At 43.8% G+C, this 13729-nt stretch overlaps 1 protein-coding gene across 1 annotated transcript; it reads right to left on the minus strand.

The window, feature by feature from the left end:
• Window positions 1-8120: 8120 nt before the first annotated feature.
• On the minus strand, window positions 8121-12920 carry LOC115133584 (perilipin-2-like). Its single transcript, XM_029666987.2, has 9 exons — window positions 12828-12920; window positions 12469-12500; window positions 11913-12108; window positions 11391-11473; window positions 10775-11060; window positions 10296-10480; window positions 9980-10087; window positions 9501-9791; window positions 8121-8736 (listed from the first exon to the last, which is right to left on the minus strand). Exons 2-9 carry the CDS (start codon window positions 12496-12498, stop codon window positions 8614-8616), a joined length of 1302 nt encoding a protein of 433 aa, XP_029522847.1. The 5' UTR covers window positions 12499-12500; window positions 12828-12920; the 3' UTR covers window positions 8121-8613.
• Between the last annotated feature and the right edge of the window lie 809 nt (window positions 12921-13729).

The raw sequence follows: 13729 nt of genomic DNA on the forward strand, positions 1-13729 counted from the left end.
AATGATTTTCATTGTCTGTCACTTCGACAAGCCAGCCTAGTCCTGCCACTTCTTTGGTAAACTGCCGGGGAAGTAGAAATAGCTAGCTAGCTAAAGAGCGAATGTAAGGACTGACATTGTACTTTCAAACATATAACAACATTGTTTACAACTAATTGTATGACACACCAAAACAGTGGAGTGTACTGACAGGAGCTGCCTAACTTCCACCTCTGATAACAGGTGCTGATCTCCCTCTATCCTCCCTACATCTCCTGGTGCCACCACTACATAGGAAGTCTGCTTTCATGTGGCAAGTGGCTCAGCAGCATGACGTGATGCAGTATGGGAAGCTGGAGGAGTTTGTGACTGGTAACTAGAGATGGTTCCGGAGCTGCTGACCTTAAGGCAGAGGGTCCAACTCATCCTGGGACTGAGAGCGAGGGTGAGATGGGTGGAAGTGTTTAGGGTTGAGAATGGTGTAGGGTCGGGGGTGAAATTCAGACTTTTGTTCGCCCCTGGATCTCAGAGACAAGGGATGGTGACCGAAGATCGCTCTCGTCACAATTTCCTGAAAGCCTTGTATTCACTCCTTATCAGTTACTTATTTGACTCCTCAGTTTGTCTCCTCAGTATATAAAATGCATACATCTCCTGTTTCAGCTGGTTCTTGAATTGTGTGGTGGTGTGTAGTCTAACCCAGCTGGGTACAAAACCATCCAGCCCCACCTAGACAGAATCCATTCATGCACAATGCGTGAGGTGGTACTTAACCTGCAATATGTGTAACACACACCAGTCTGTTAAAGGCAAGTCTGCTTTACCTAGTTGCAGATGTTTGCAATTGTTTTGTGTGTGATTGCATATTCAGAGCAAAGATAAAGAAGTGGAGGCATCAACAGATAACTTTATGGAGTTGGTCCAAACACTGCTAGAAGACCCAACGAAGAGGGAACACTTCAGGTGAGATAATATCTAACATCTAGATCATGTCACAAATCCCTGCTTCAAAGGACTAGAATGACCTTGAGTGGAATATTGAGTATGATTTGACTACTACTTACAGTATGCCTGGGTTTAAACTACATAATGACTCTATCTCTGTGTTGGAGGTGTTCCCTGTGCAGTACAGCTCTAGGTATGGTACAGCGCTGCAGATACTGGTGTGGCAGTTCTTTGACAGACTGGAGGAGATGCTGCCAGTGCTCAACTTTACACAGTACTGATGCCACTCACAGGAGGTTGGTGACACCATAATTGGGGAGGACTGGCTCGTGGTAATGGCTGGAGCAGAATAAGTGCAATGGTATCAAACGGGGTTTCCATGTGTCTGATGCTATTCAATTTACTCCGCTCCAGACATTATTATAAACCGTCCTCCCCTCAGCAACCTCCAACCTATTAGATCATCTAAAACATGTCGACATTCATTTGTAAACTTGCTTGACATGTAGGTTAAAAATATAAATGGCCCCTCCACGAATGAATAAACATCCATAAGTATCAACAGAGTAGGGGTCCTGTGGAATTGGGCTGTGTTTTTCTCCATTCTTCGGGCATGCTTATGTAACCGGTGTGAAATGGCTGGCTAGTTAGCGGTGCGTGGTAGTGGCATTTCAATCGTTGACGTCACTCTCACTGAGACCTTGAAGTCGTTGTTTCCCTTGCTCTGTGGCTTTTGTGGAGCGATTGGTAATGATGCTTTGAGGGTGACTGTTGTCGACGTGTGCAGGGGGTCCCTGTTTCATGCCCTGGTTGGTGCGAGGAGAGTCCCTGGTTCAGGCCCTGGTTGGAGCGAGGAGAGGGCCCTGGTTGGAGCGGGCCCTGGTTCAGGCCCTGGTTGGGTGAGGAGCGGGCCCTGGTTTGGACGAGGAGAGGTCCCTGGTTCAGGAGCTGGTTGGGGCGAGGAGCGGGCCCTGGTTGGGGTGAGGAGCGGGCCCTGGTTGGGGCGAGGAGCTGGACCTGGTTGGGGCGAGGAGCAGGCCCTGCTTGGGGTGAGGGGAAGGCCCTGGTTCTGGCCCTGGTTTGGGAGAGGAGAGGTCCCTGGTTTGGGAGAGGAGAGGTCCTTGGTTTGGGAGAGGAGAGGTCCCTGGTTCGGGCCCTGGTTGGGGTGAGGAGAGATCCCTGGTTGGGGCGAGGAGAGATCCCTGGTTGGGGCGAGGAGAGGTCCCTGGTTGGGGCGAGGAGAGGTCCCTGGTTGGGGCGAGGAGAGGTCCCTGGTTGGGGCGAGGACAGGTCCCTGGTTGGGGCGAGGACAGGTCCCTGGTTGGGGCGAGGACAGGTCCCTGGTTGGGGCGAGGACAGGTCCCTGGTTGGGGCGAGGACAGGTCCCTGGTTGGGGCGAGGACAGGGCCCTGGTTGAGGCGAGGACAGGGCCGTGGTGAGGGCCCTGGTTGGGGAGAGGGCCCTGGTGCGGGCCCTTGTTGGGGCGAGTGGAGAGATAGAAGCTGTTCTATTTATTATTCTCTCCCTCTCAGACAGCATCTATTCTCAACCTGACCCCTACTGACCTGGAAGATGAAGACACCAATGAGGAAAGTGATGAGGACACTAAAAGACTGGAAGAGGCTGGGAACTCTGGGCAGCAGAAACGGCCATTATCAGGGGCCGTCAATGGTATTGAGATTAAGGACAGAATACTTTGCATAGATACTGAGTATACAAAACATTTAAGAACACCTGACTGACCTATGAAAAAAGCTATGATTTCTTATTGATGTCACTTGTTAAATCCACTTTCATCACTGTAGATAAAGGGGAGACGGGTTAACTTATTTGGGACTGGGGGGCAGTATTGAGTAGCTTGGATGAATAAGGTGCCCAGAGTAAACTACCTGCTATTCAGGCCCAGTTCAGGCCCAATATCTGCATATTATTGGTATATTTGGATAGAAAACATTCTGTAGTTCCTAAAACTGTTTGAATGATGTCTGTGAGTATAACAGAACTCATATGGCAGGCAAAAACCTGAAAAGAAAAAATCCAACCAAGAAGTGGGAAATCTGAGGTTTGTAGTTTTTCAACTCGTGCCCTATTGAAGATACAGTGGTCATATTGCACTTCCTAAGGCTTCCACTAGATGTCAACAGTCTTTATAACCTTGTTTGAGGCTTCCACTGTGAAGTGGGGGGCTGTTTGAGCCAGGTGTCTGGCAGAGTGCCATGAGCTCGTGATGCACGTTCACGTGAGAGTTAGCTTACGCTCCATTGCTTTTCTACAGACAAAGGAATTCTCCGGTTGGAACATTATTGAAGATTTATGATAAAAACATCCTAAAGAATGATTCTATATTTTTTGTTTGACATGTTTCTACAAACTGTAGTATAACTTTTCGTCTGAACTTTCGCATGGACTTGCCCGCGCGTCGTGATTTTGGATTGTGTATTAAACGCGGAAACAAAAAGGAGTTATTTGGACATAAATGAGGGACTTTATCAAACAAATCAACCATTTATTGTGGAACTGGGATTCCTGGGAGTGCATTCTGATGATCATCAAAGGTAAGTGAATATTTATAATGCTATTTCTGACTTCTGTTGACTGCACAACATGGCGGATATATGTTTGGCTGTTTTGTTGTCTGAGTGCTGTACTCAGATTATTGCATGGTGTGCTTTTTCGATAAAGCTTTTTTGAAATCTAACACAGCGGTTGCATTAAGGAGAAGTATATCACAAGTTCCATGTATAACACTTGTATTTTCATCAACATTTATGATGAGTATTTCTGTAAATTGATGTGGCTCTGTAAAATCACCGGATTTTTTGGAACTACTGAACATAACGCACCAATGTAAACTCAGATTTTGTTGTATAAATATGAACTTTATCAAACAAAACATACATTTATTGTGTAACATGAAGTCCAATGAGTGTCATCTGATGAAGATCATCAAAGGTTAGTGATTTAATTTTATTTCTGCTTTTTGTGACTCCCCTCTTAGGCTGGAAAAATGGCTGTTTTTTTCTGTGACTTGGCTCTGACCTAACATAATTGTTTGGTGTGCTTTCGCCGTAAAGCCTTTTTGAAATCGGACACTGTGGCTGGATTAATGAGAAGTTTATCTTTAAAGTGGTGTAAAATACTTGTATGCTTGAGGAATTTTAATTATGAGATTTCTGTTGTTTTGAATTTGGCGCCCTGCACTTTCACTGGCTGTTGTTGAGGTGGGACGCTACTGTCCCGAATATCCCTTGTGTATGTGTGCCATTCAGAGGGTGAACGGGCAGGACAAAAGATTTAAGTGCCTTTGAACGGGGTATGGTAGTAGATGCCAGGCACACCGGTTTGTGTCAAGAACTGCAATGCTGTTGGGTTTTTCACGCTCAACAGTTCTCTGTGTGTATCAAGAATGGTCCACCACCCAAAGGACATCTGGCCAACTTGACACAACTGTGGGAAGCATTGGAGGTGTTCCTAATGTTTGGTATGCACAGTGTACTCTATACATGGTCTCCTGAGTTGAAGTTTTTTGAGTAGCAGGGTCTAGGTTTGACTACCGCCTGTCTTACAATAACATTGTGAAGTAACTTATCCCACCTTTTTGCTTTTTTTGTTGTTGTTATTGAATTTCTCACTCTACTCCGTAACTAAATTTAGTGGACAGTTTCTATAACTGCACAACAGATTTCTGCATATTTTAAAAATTAAATTAAAAACATGATCTATCGTCTCATCAGCTGCTGACGACAATCTGCAATGGAACGTTGAACTCAGCCATTTTACTCTCCTGTGTTTTTGTACCTGCAGGACAAGCTAAAGCCGAGCCCCCACAGTCCCAGGGCTTCTCCTGCTCACAGTGTCAATTCTCTGACAGACAATGGACTACCCTCCAAGAGCATGTCAGGAAGAACCATCTGAATGAGGACAGCAGGATCCTGGGCTCTGGAGAAGCTGGAGCTGAGAACAACTCTGCCTGTCAGTGAGAAAGAGAACTCCTCAGCCAAGAAGACCATGGAGAACAGGTACATTTGTTCCCAGTGTGGGAAGGGTCACAAAAACTAATCTGACCTGAGACACATTTTTTTTAAACCTTTATTTAACTAGGCAAGTCAGTTAAGAACAAATTATTATTTTCAATGACGGCCTAGGAACAGTGGGTTAACTGCCTGTTCAAGGGCAAAACGACAGATTTGTACCTTGTCAGCTCAGGGATTTGAACTTGCAAGCTTTCGGTTACTAGTCCAACGCTCTAACCACTAGGCTACCCTGCCGCCGATATGAAACAATTCACTCTTGAGGCAAAACCGTTCCATTGTGACCAGTGTGAGAAGAGGTTCCAATCAAATGTGGCTCTGAAATAGCACCATCGAGTTCACACTGGAGAAAGGCCATACGTTTGCTCACATTGTGGCAGGGGCTTTAGGAACACAGAGGTCTTGAAATCACATGTACACACTCACACTGGGGAGCGACCTTTTGTCTGTTCCATCTCTGGGAAGGGATGAAACCAACAGCGAATACTAGTTCTTGTACCGTTTTTGGAAATATTGTTTCGTACCTCAGGTGCCTTGTTGGTGCACTCACAAACACACACGGATGAATGCCCCAAAAGCTGTGAGCATTGTGGGAAGAGGTTGCGATCTCACAATATATCGGCGGATCCACATGCGCGGGCGGACGTTCTCCTGCACAGTGTGTGACAAATGCTTCACCTCCCACAGCGATCTTAGCAGACACAAGCAAATTCATACATGAGAGAAACCTTACAAGTGTAGAATGTTCACTGAAAGTGGTAACCTGAAAGTACACCAGCGGGTTCATCGGGAAAAAGCCACATTTACAGGATTCAGTGAGTAATATCAGTACGGTCCACCACCAGTCACCAAGTGTGGCTGTTTTTTTTTTTACCTCCTTGTTCTCCCCAATTTCGTGGTATCCAATTATTAGTAGTTACTGTCTTGTCTCATCGCTGCAACTCCGAAACACAACCCAACTAGGCTGCACTGCTTCTTAACACAGCGCACATCCAACCCGGAAGCTAGCCAGGTTGGAGGAGGAAACAGCCGGGTGTGTCGGAGGATACACTGTACACCTAGCGACCTGGTCAGTGTGCACTGCGCCCGGCCCGCCACAGGGGTCGCTAGTACGCGATGAGACAAACCCTCCCGACCAAACCCGGACGACACTAGGCCAATTGTGCGTCGCCCCATGGACCTCCCGGTCGCAGCCGGCTGCGACAGGCCTGGGCTCGAACCCAGAGTCTCAGTGCCTTAGACCACTGCGCCACCCGGGAGGCCCTCTAGAACTATAGTTTGACCACGGAACGTGACTTGACAAAACCACCATATCATATACAGTTGAAGTCGGAAGTTTACATACACTTGGGTTGGAGTCATTAAAACTCGTTTTTCAACCACTCCACAAATTTCTTGTTAACAAACTATAGTTTTGGCAAGTCAGTTAGGACATCTACTTTGTGCATGACACAAGTAATGTTTCCAACAATTGTTTACAGACAGATTATTTCACTTATAATTCACTATCACAATTCCAGTGGGTCAGAAGTTTACATACACTAAGTTGACTGTGCCTTTAAACAGCTTGGAAAATTCCAGAAAATGATGTCATGGCTTTAGAAGCTTCTGATAGGCTACTTGACATCATTTGAGTCAATTTGAGGTCTACCTGTGGATGTATTTCAAGGCCTGCCTTCAAACTCAGTGCCTCTTTGCTTGACATCATGGGAAAATCTAAAGAAATCAGCCAAAACCTCAGAAAAAAAATGTAGACCTCCACAAGTCTGGTTCATCCTTGGGAGCAATTTCCAAACGCCTGAAGGTACCATGTTCATCTGTACAAACAATAGTACGCAAGTATAAACACCATGGGACCACACAGCCATCATACCTCTCAGGAAGGAGACGCGTTCTGTCTCCTAGAGATGAACGTATTTTGGAACGATCCCAGAACAACAGCAAAGGACCATGTGAAGATTCTGGAGGAAACGGGTACAAAGTATCTATATCCACAGTAAAACGAGTCCTATATCGACATAATCTGAAAGGCCGCTCAGCAAGGAAGAAGCCACTGCTCCAAAACCACCATTAAAAAAGAAGCCAGACTATGGTTTGCAACTACACATGGGGACAAATATTGTACTTTTTGGAGAAATGTCCTCTGGTCTGATGAAACAAAAATCGAACTGTTTGGCCATAATGACCATTGTTATGTTTGGAGGGAAAAGGTGGAAACTTGCAGAACTTGAAGAACACCATCCCAACTGTGAAGCACGGGGGTGGCAGCATCATGTTGTGGGGGTGCTTTGCTGCAGGAGGGACTGGTGCACATCACAAAATAGATGGCATCATGAGGGGGGAAAGTTATGTGGATATATTGAAGCAACATCTCAAGACATCATTTAAAGCTTGGTCACAAATGTGTCTTCCAAATGGACAATGACTCCAAGCATACTTCCAAAATTGTGGCAAAATGGCTTAAGGACAACAAAGTCAAGGTATTGGAGTGGCCATCACAAAGCCCTGACCTCAATCCTATAGAAAATCTGTGGGCAGAACTGAAAAAGCATGTGCGAGCAAGGAGGCCTACCAACCTGACTCAGTTACACCAGCTCTGTCAGGAGGAATGGGTCAAAATTCACCCAACTCATTATGGGAAGCTTGTGGAAGTCTACCTGAAATGTTTGACGCAAGTTAAACAATTTAAAGGCAATGCTACCAAATACTAATTGAGTGTATGTAAACGTCTGATGCACTGGGCATGTGATGAAATAAATAAAAGCTTAAATAAATTGACATTTCACATCCTTAAAATAAAGTGGTGATCCTAACTGACCTAAGACAGGGAATTTTTACTAGGATTAAATGTCTGGAATTAAGTCCTGATCGGAAGACGTGAAGGATTCCTGGCAATGTTTTTGTAGAGATTTTGTGTAAATGTCTATTCCTCATATTTGTTAGACATTGTCTTGAAGGCTTTATGAGCAGCATGTCAAATAAAGTGGTCCCAGCTTTTCTTTACTTTGTAAGTGTCTTTACTGAATAAAGAACTGATCATTGAAACACAACAGGTTACATTTACTCCTAAATGATCTGCAACTGAGTGTTGTATTCTTGTTAGTCTGTATCCTTGTTAGTCTGTATCCCACTGTCTTCCATTATGTTCAGCTAAGGACACCATGGTTACTGTATAGCTGCAATGTTTATTTAAAGGCTCACACACCTGCCATGAAAATACTCTGGGAAAGTGGCCGCCTTCTGTGCCTTGTAGTTTTTAAACGGTTCAGTGCAAGAAGTACAAAAATAAAAAATGCTGTCGCTAAGGCATCAGATAATCCACAAAAACGGTATCTTAAATGACTGCGTTCATGAATTCTATGATATCTTGAATCCCATTCAAAACTGTATTGGACATGGAAGTAAAACGGAAGAGGCGGTCACTTTCACAGCGAATAAATATTTTTTCAATCCACAACAGAACAGACCTTTGTTCAAATCCATGCATATTTAATACCTACATATTTAAATACATAGTGTATTTTCAAATACACTGGCCAAATCAACTACTATGATTGTCTACCAATTGTATTTCAAAAATATTAAAATCTATTTTCAAATATAACTAAGCATTACAGACAGATGACCTGTGGACATTTGATTTATCTGACAATGTAGATTATTGGTGAGCAAGGGGAGCTGATAGGGGTTCGTTGCTGTTGGACTCATCTGACATGCCATCGTCCTCAACTGAGGAGAGGTCAGGTTCCGAGGCCAAGTCTGAGAAGGTGAAGTCTGGTACCTGCCAATGGAAAATGCAACTAAGTCCAACAAATGAAACAGCCTAATGGTATGTTCTTAAGACTACAAATAAATACAGGGAGGGTTGCATCATTCTTGCAAAACCTAGTCCTGGAAAAACCTACCACTACTGTTCAGTTAGTTAAATCAGTCAACTCCATATCCAAGATATCTCAATGCATTACACACACAATTCACTGAAGCGGAAGATGGGTGCGACAATGTATAAAAACACCAAATTCCAATTTCTCATGCATTCAAACCGGTGTATTTTCAAGGCAGCAAGACAACACACAGATATATTAACCCATTTATTAGACTTGTATAAAGATGAAAGCATACATGGTTATGCGCTAACATGAGTCTATAACTACTATATGGCAAGTTATGATTACAACAGGATATAAAAAGATGTCAAAAACAACAGTATCAAAAGCACTGTGCTGCATAAGACAAGGCATGGGCAAATGTAGCTAGATTATTGAGCACACATGGAGCAACGTTCAGTCGGAATGCCTAAATATTGTCAAACAGTATGTCAACATTTATTCATCAACATGCTGAATAAATGCAGGCTCATTAGTGTGACTCAGGGATGTTTGATGAAGGAATAATACTATGGGATATGATAGAAAGTTGTTAAACAGGCAGCTAGTGCTTAGAGTCCATGGATTTCATCTCCACCTCTGCGGGGGCTGGTGTCTTCTGGGACGGGGAAGATGCAGCGGTGTGGGGTGGGGCCAGCCGGGGGTAAAAGGGACCTACCAGCCAGTTGAGGGGTGTGTTGTTCACCAGGTAGTCCATGACGTCATCCAGCGACTCCTTCATCTTGTTCAGCTGGGCCTTGCTGCTGGCTAGAACGCCATCCGACAGGTCACCGAACGCCGACGCCTTGCTGAAGCTGGAGTAGATTTGCGAGGCAGAGTGGCTAAGGGACATCGCCTCCTCCTGGATGTTCTGTGGAAGGCCCTGCAGACCAGAGACTAGCGCCAGGCACGTTGTCTGCAGCTGCTGAGTGAGGGAGCGCGCCATCGCCAGGGTCCTCGATTCTATGTTCTGGGGGAGAAATGAGGAAGTCCATTTAATGAATCTATGTTCATATTAAAATAGCCTTTCCCCAATGATTAGCCAAATAAAATAACTGAAATATGCCATTTAGATGCAACCTGCCAGAGGGTAGATGTACAATATGACTTGGCTAAAATAGTATTTTATGAGACTGCTCTTTGGAACGTGATCATTACCTCTGCCTCATTGCCATCTTCTTCATTAGACTTCCACTCGACCAGGGAGCTCAGTTTGCCTTTCACCTTCTGGTTAGCTCCGTCAATATTCTTTCTGGCGTAATCAATCTAAAAGGGTTGGGGGAAAAAAATATATCATGTTCCATCCATACAAAAATAGTTTGTATTCTGTCTCAGTGTCAAACGAGTCTCATGAGATCTATAGGATTTTCATTTTCAATCATTTGAAAGAAAGGTAATCTCCTCATCCTTTGAAAATGTCCACATTCTATGGACAATTAAAGTTCTCGATTTTCCACAATTTGATGTCACTCACCAGGTCCACAGTGTGGTTGAGCTGTGAGATGGACTCCTGGCTGCGCTGCTTGGTGTCTTTGATCTGGGCCAGGGCCTTGTGGTACGCTCTCTTACGCAGCTTGGTAGACAGAGAGCCCAGACGAACATAGTAGTTAGGTGCATCCTTGGCCACGTCGAACCCTTTCACCGTTTTAGCCTCCATTTCTGTCCAGATGAAAAGAGGAGCATGAAATAAAGCATTGCATTACTTTGAAAGTTTTGTGTAAAAAACCTCAAGCGCCTTATAAAATCATTATTGTAATCATCATAAATGCTGACCTTGTATGTGTTTAGAAGTTAGCATGCGTTGTGAATATTTTCACACATTCTAGGAAATGGATTTATGAGTAGTTCACTTTCTAACAGAGTCCATTGACAACATTTATGTTTTGGATTGTAGGAAAACATTGTGTACAGGATTATGCCCACTGAGCCACAAGTTAGAAGTCTGACACTCACCCAGCTCGTCCTCAGTGCGAGGCAGGTACTGGTCCACCAAGCGCTCAGAGGTGGTGAGGGCCGTCTCCATTCCGCTACTGACCATCTGGGCCATGCGGCTCTCCATCACCGTGTTTACGCTACCACTGACCGCAGCCCGGGTCATCTGCACGCTGTCCTGCACAGCACCCCTGGTCCGGTCCACCGCGCTAGTCAAGGTGTGGGACACACTGTCCTTGGCCCCCGTGACGGTGACAGACATCACGTCTTTGGCACCGGTCACTGCATCCTTGGTGTTGGCAACAATCTAAACAGGAAGATTTGGATTGAGAAAAAATTGGTAATTTTTTCAGTTTATCCTTCATTTAAAAAGTGAGATCACATCGAGGTTGACATCTGATTTTCAAGTGAGCCCTGTGCTTTAAATGACCTCTAACTGACTAGACACTTTTTTACGACACAGGGAGAGCCAGATCCAAATGGGTGACCCGTCACTGGTTGTCATCCAGGGTACGAGTCATTACTCCTCCCTCTACGGTTGGCCTCCCTGACTGGCATGCACTTGATTCGTTGTGAAGTGGGTTGTCGCGTTGCCAGTCAGTGCTAAGTAAAGACTGGGCATTGAGTCATCACATACCTGATCAGAAGGCTGGTGCAGGATTGGCAAGGTCTTCTCAATCTTATCCAAACCTTTACAGGCCAGGTCATTGGCCATGGCAACTGGGGTCAGAAAAAGGCAGAAAAGAATGAGCTAAATGTATCACATTCAAGGTTGGGAAGGGAGAGTAATAATTTGTATCACTACACATAAATACATACAAAAGAAAAAGTCTTACTGCTTCAAGGCAAAGCCTTACACATTACTGGGTAAAAGGTCATGTTGTTGAGCAACAGCTCAGAGATGACTGGCCAGACTTCATGCTCCTTACAAATGAGGAAGTCTGACTCAATCTTCTCATCGTCACAAAAGGCTTGGCAGTTGACCTTTGTGTTAGTAATAAGCATGTGCTTATTCTGGCATCTCACAATAGAGTATTTTATTCTGTTTTTTTAGGTTTCTGGATTTTACCAATGAATCAAACAGATGAAACTCTATGTAGGTCTACATTAGTGAAAGTATACCAGGTTGCTATAGATTTGGAGATGGCTAGATTCTTACTTTGTGGCTCCAGCTTGCCGATGATGGGCGCTGCACCAGTGAGGGCCACAGTGGTGATGGTTCGCACCCCCAGCTCGGCCACCTCGCACATGGACTTGAGGTAGGGGTGGTTATCCTTGGTGGTGCAGTAGGCACTGGACACCATGTCATAGGTGGAGCTCACCAAGGGGAGGCTGGCCACCCTCTCAACCACATTCTGGTGACAGTTGAAAGTGGATGTTAGAACACTCGATCAACAAAATACAAAGTACAAAAAAATACTAGGTTACAGGTTGCTAAGGAGGTTAGGAGGAGCAACCCAAATCATATCCACTGGAGGCAATTAGCAAAATAATGATTGTGAATCCATGTCTGGGATACTGGTCCTGCCTACAGTAGTATAGTGTAAAACGGTGTAACTTGCTAGGATTTTTTACAATACTGGACAAGAAAACACAGAATCAATAAAAAAAAAGTAATTATCAATGCCACTTGAACATGTTAGTTATTTGAATTTGTGTATGTTATATTCTGCTCTCATGTTTTATTTTTAGATACTTTAGTCCCAAAGTCAAACCTGATTATTGACGACTTCAACTGACTCCATGTCTGCAAACATAAGCAAGAGGAGAAAAGTAAATGTTATACAAAATTAAATCAGTCGTTTCATTAAAAAGATAAAAAGAGAACTAGTTGATTATGATTATTTTCTGCTGACGAGACGAATTAAACTATCTACCTCTGTATGTTCTGACATACCCCACGACAGCATACACATTAGTGCAAGTGATATTGATTGATACAGTATAGCAAAGGTTACAGCAGCGCAGTCAAAATCGAAAGATGAACTCTCACGTTCGGACAGTTTTCCACAAAACACAACCACCGTCACTCATAAGCAGCCTATATAATAAAAACTATGAAAAATGTACCTACCAAATCTGTTGGGTAACTTTGGTAAATGATGTTCCCAGCAGTATAGTAACTCACTCTATATCAGGTTTGATTTGACAGTGAACAGACAGCGTCCGTATTTATAATATCTGCTTCTCGCGAGATATTGCTCATAACTTGACGTGGTCGCCACTAAAAAATCTAGGGCAAAGGTAACGGGCACGAACTGCCCTGCATCACTTGAGAATAAATGATGTCAGACATACATTGTATGTGCTTTATACTTGATAGTCAACATCTAGTGTATATCCCATAGTGATATGGTCTATTTATTTCAGTGCATACAATGTCATAACTTTCTGCTGTTTGGATTCTATTCTATGCTGGTTATGTTCAGAGAATATCTTTGAATCATAGTCCCTAAAAGTAGGTGCTGGCCATTTTGGATTATATCCCGAGCAAAAAGTCCTAGGATTCCATAGACTGACCAGCTATTGAATCTGGATTTTATAGTACTTGAGTCTTTACAGTCATGGGTGTCAGAATAATGGATACTTTTATCGAAACGTTTAGGTTGTATGGTACAGTTATTGGGCCCTGGACAGTGTGCCTATAATTACAATGCCTGTAATTAAGTGTAATTCATCTTTAGGCTGAGTCATCATGCCATGTGATTTTGAAATACTCAATACTTTGGTGTTACTCAATTAATTATTCCCCAGTTGGCTATTATTTTTGGCCATGCTCAAACGTCTGGTTTAAATAGATATTGAACTAAGATACCGATATTTTCTACATAACTGAACTAAACCCCCATTTCCTTTGCCTTTTATAGTTATAAGCAGGAAGGTAGTGGTAAAATAGGATAAATTCTGAACACCATGGGTAAATAGGTGGGCATAAATCAATCAGCAACAAAAAAATGTAACCTTTATTTAACTAGG

The sequence above is a fragment of the Oncorhynchus nerka genome, linkage group LG8, assembly GCF_034236695.1.
Source record: "Oncorhynchus nerka isolate Pitt River linkage group LG8, Oner_Uvic_2.0, whole genome shotgun sequence".
Lineage (NCBI taxonomy): Eukaryota > Metazoa > Chordata > Actinopteri > Salmoniformes > Salmonidae > Oncorhynchus > Oncorhynchus nerka.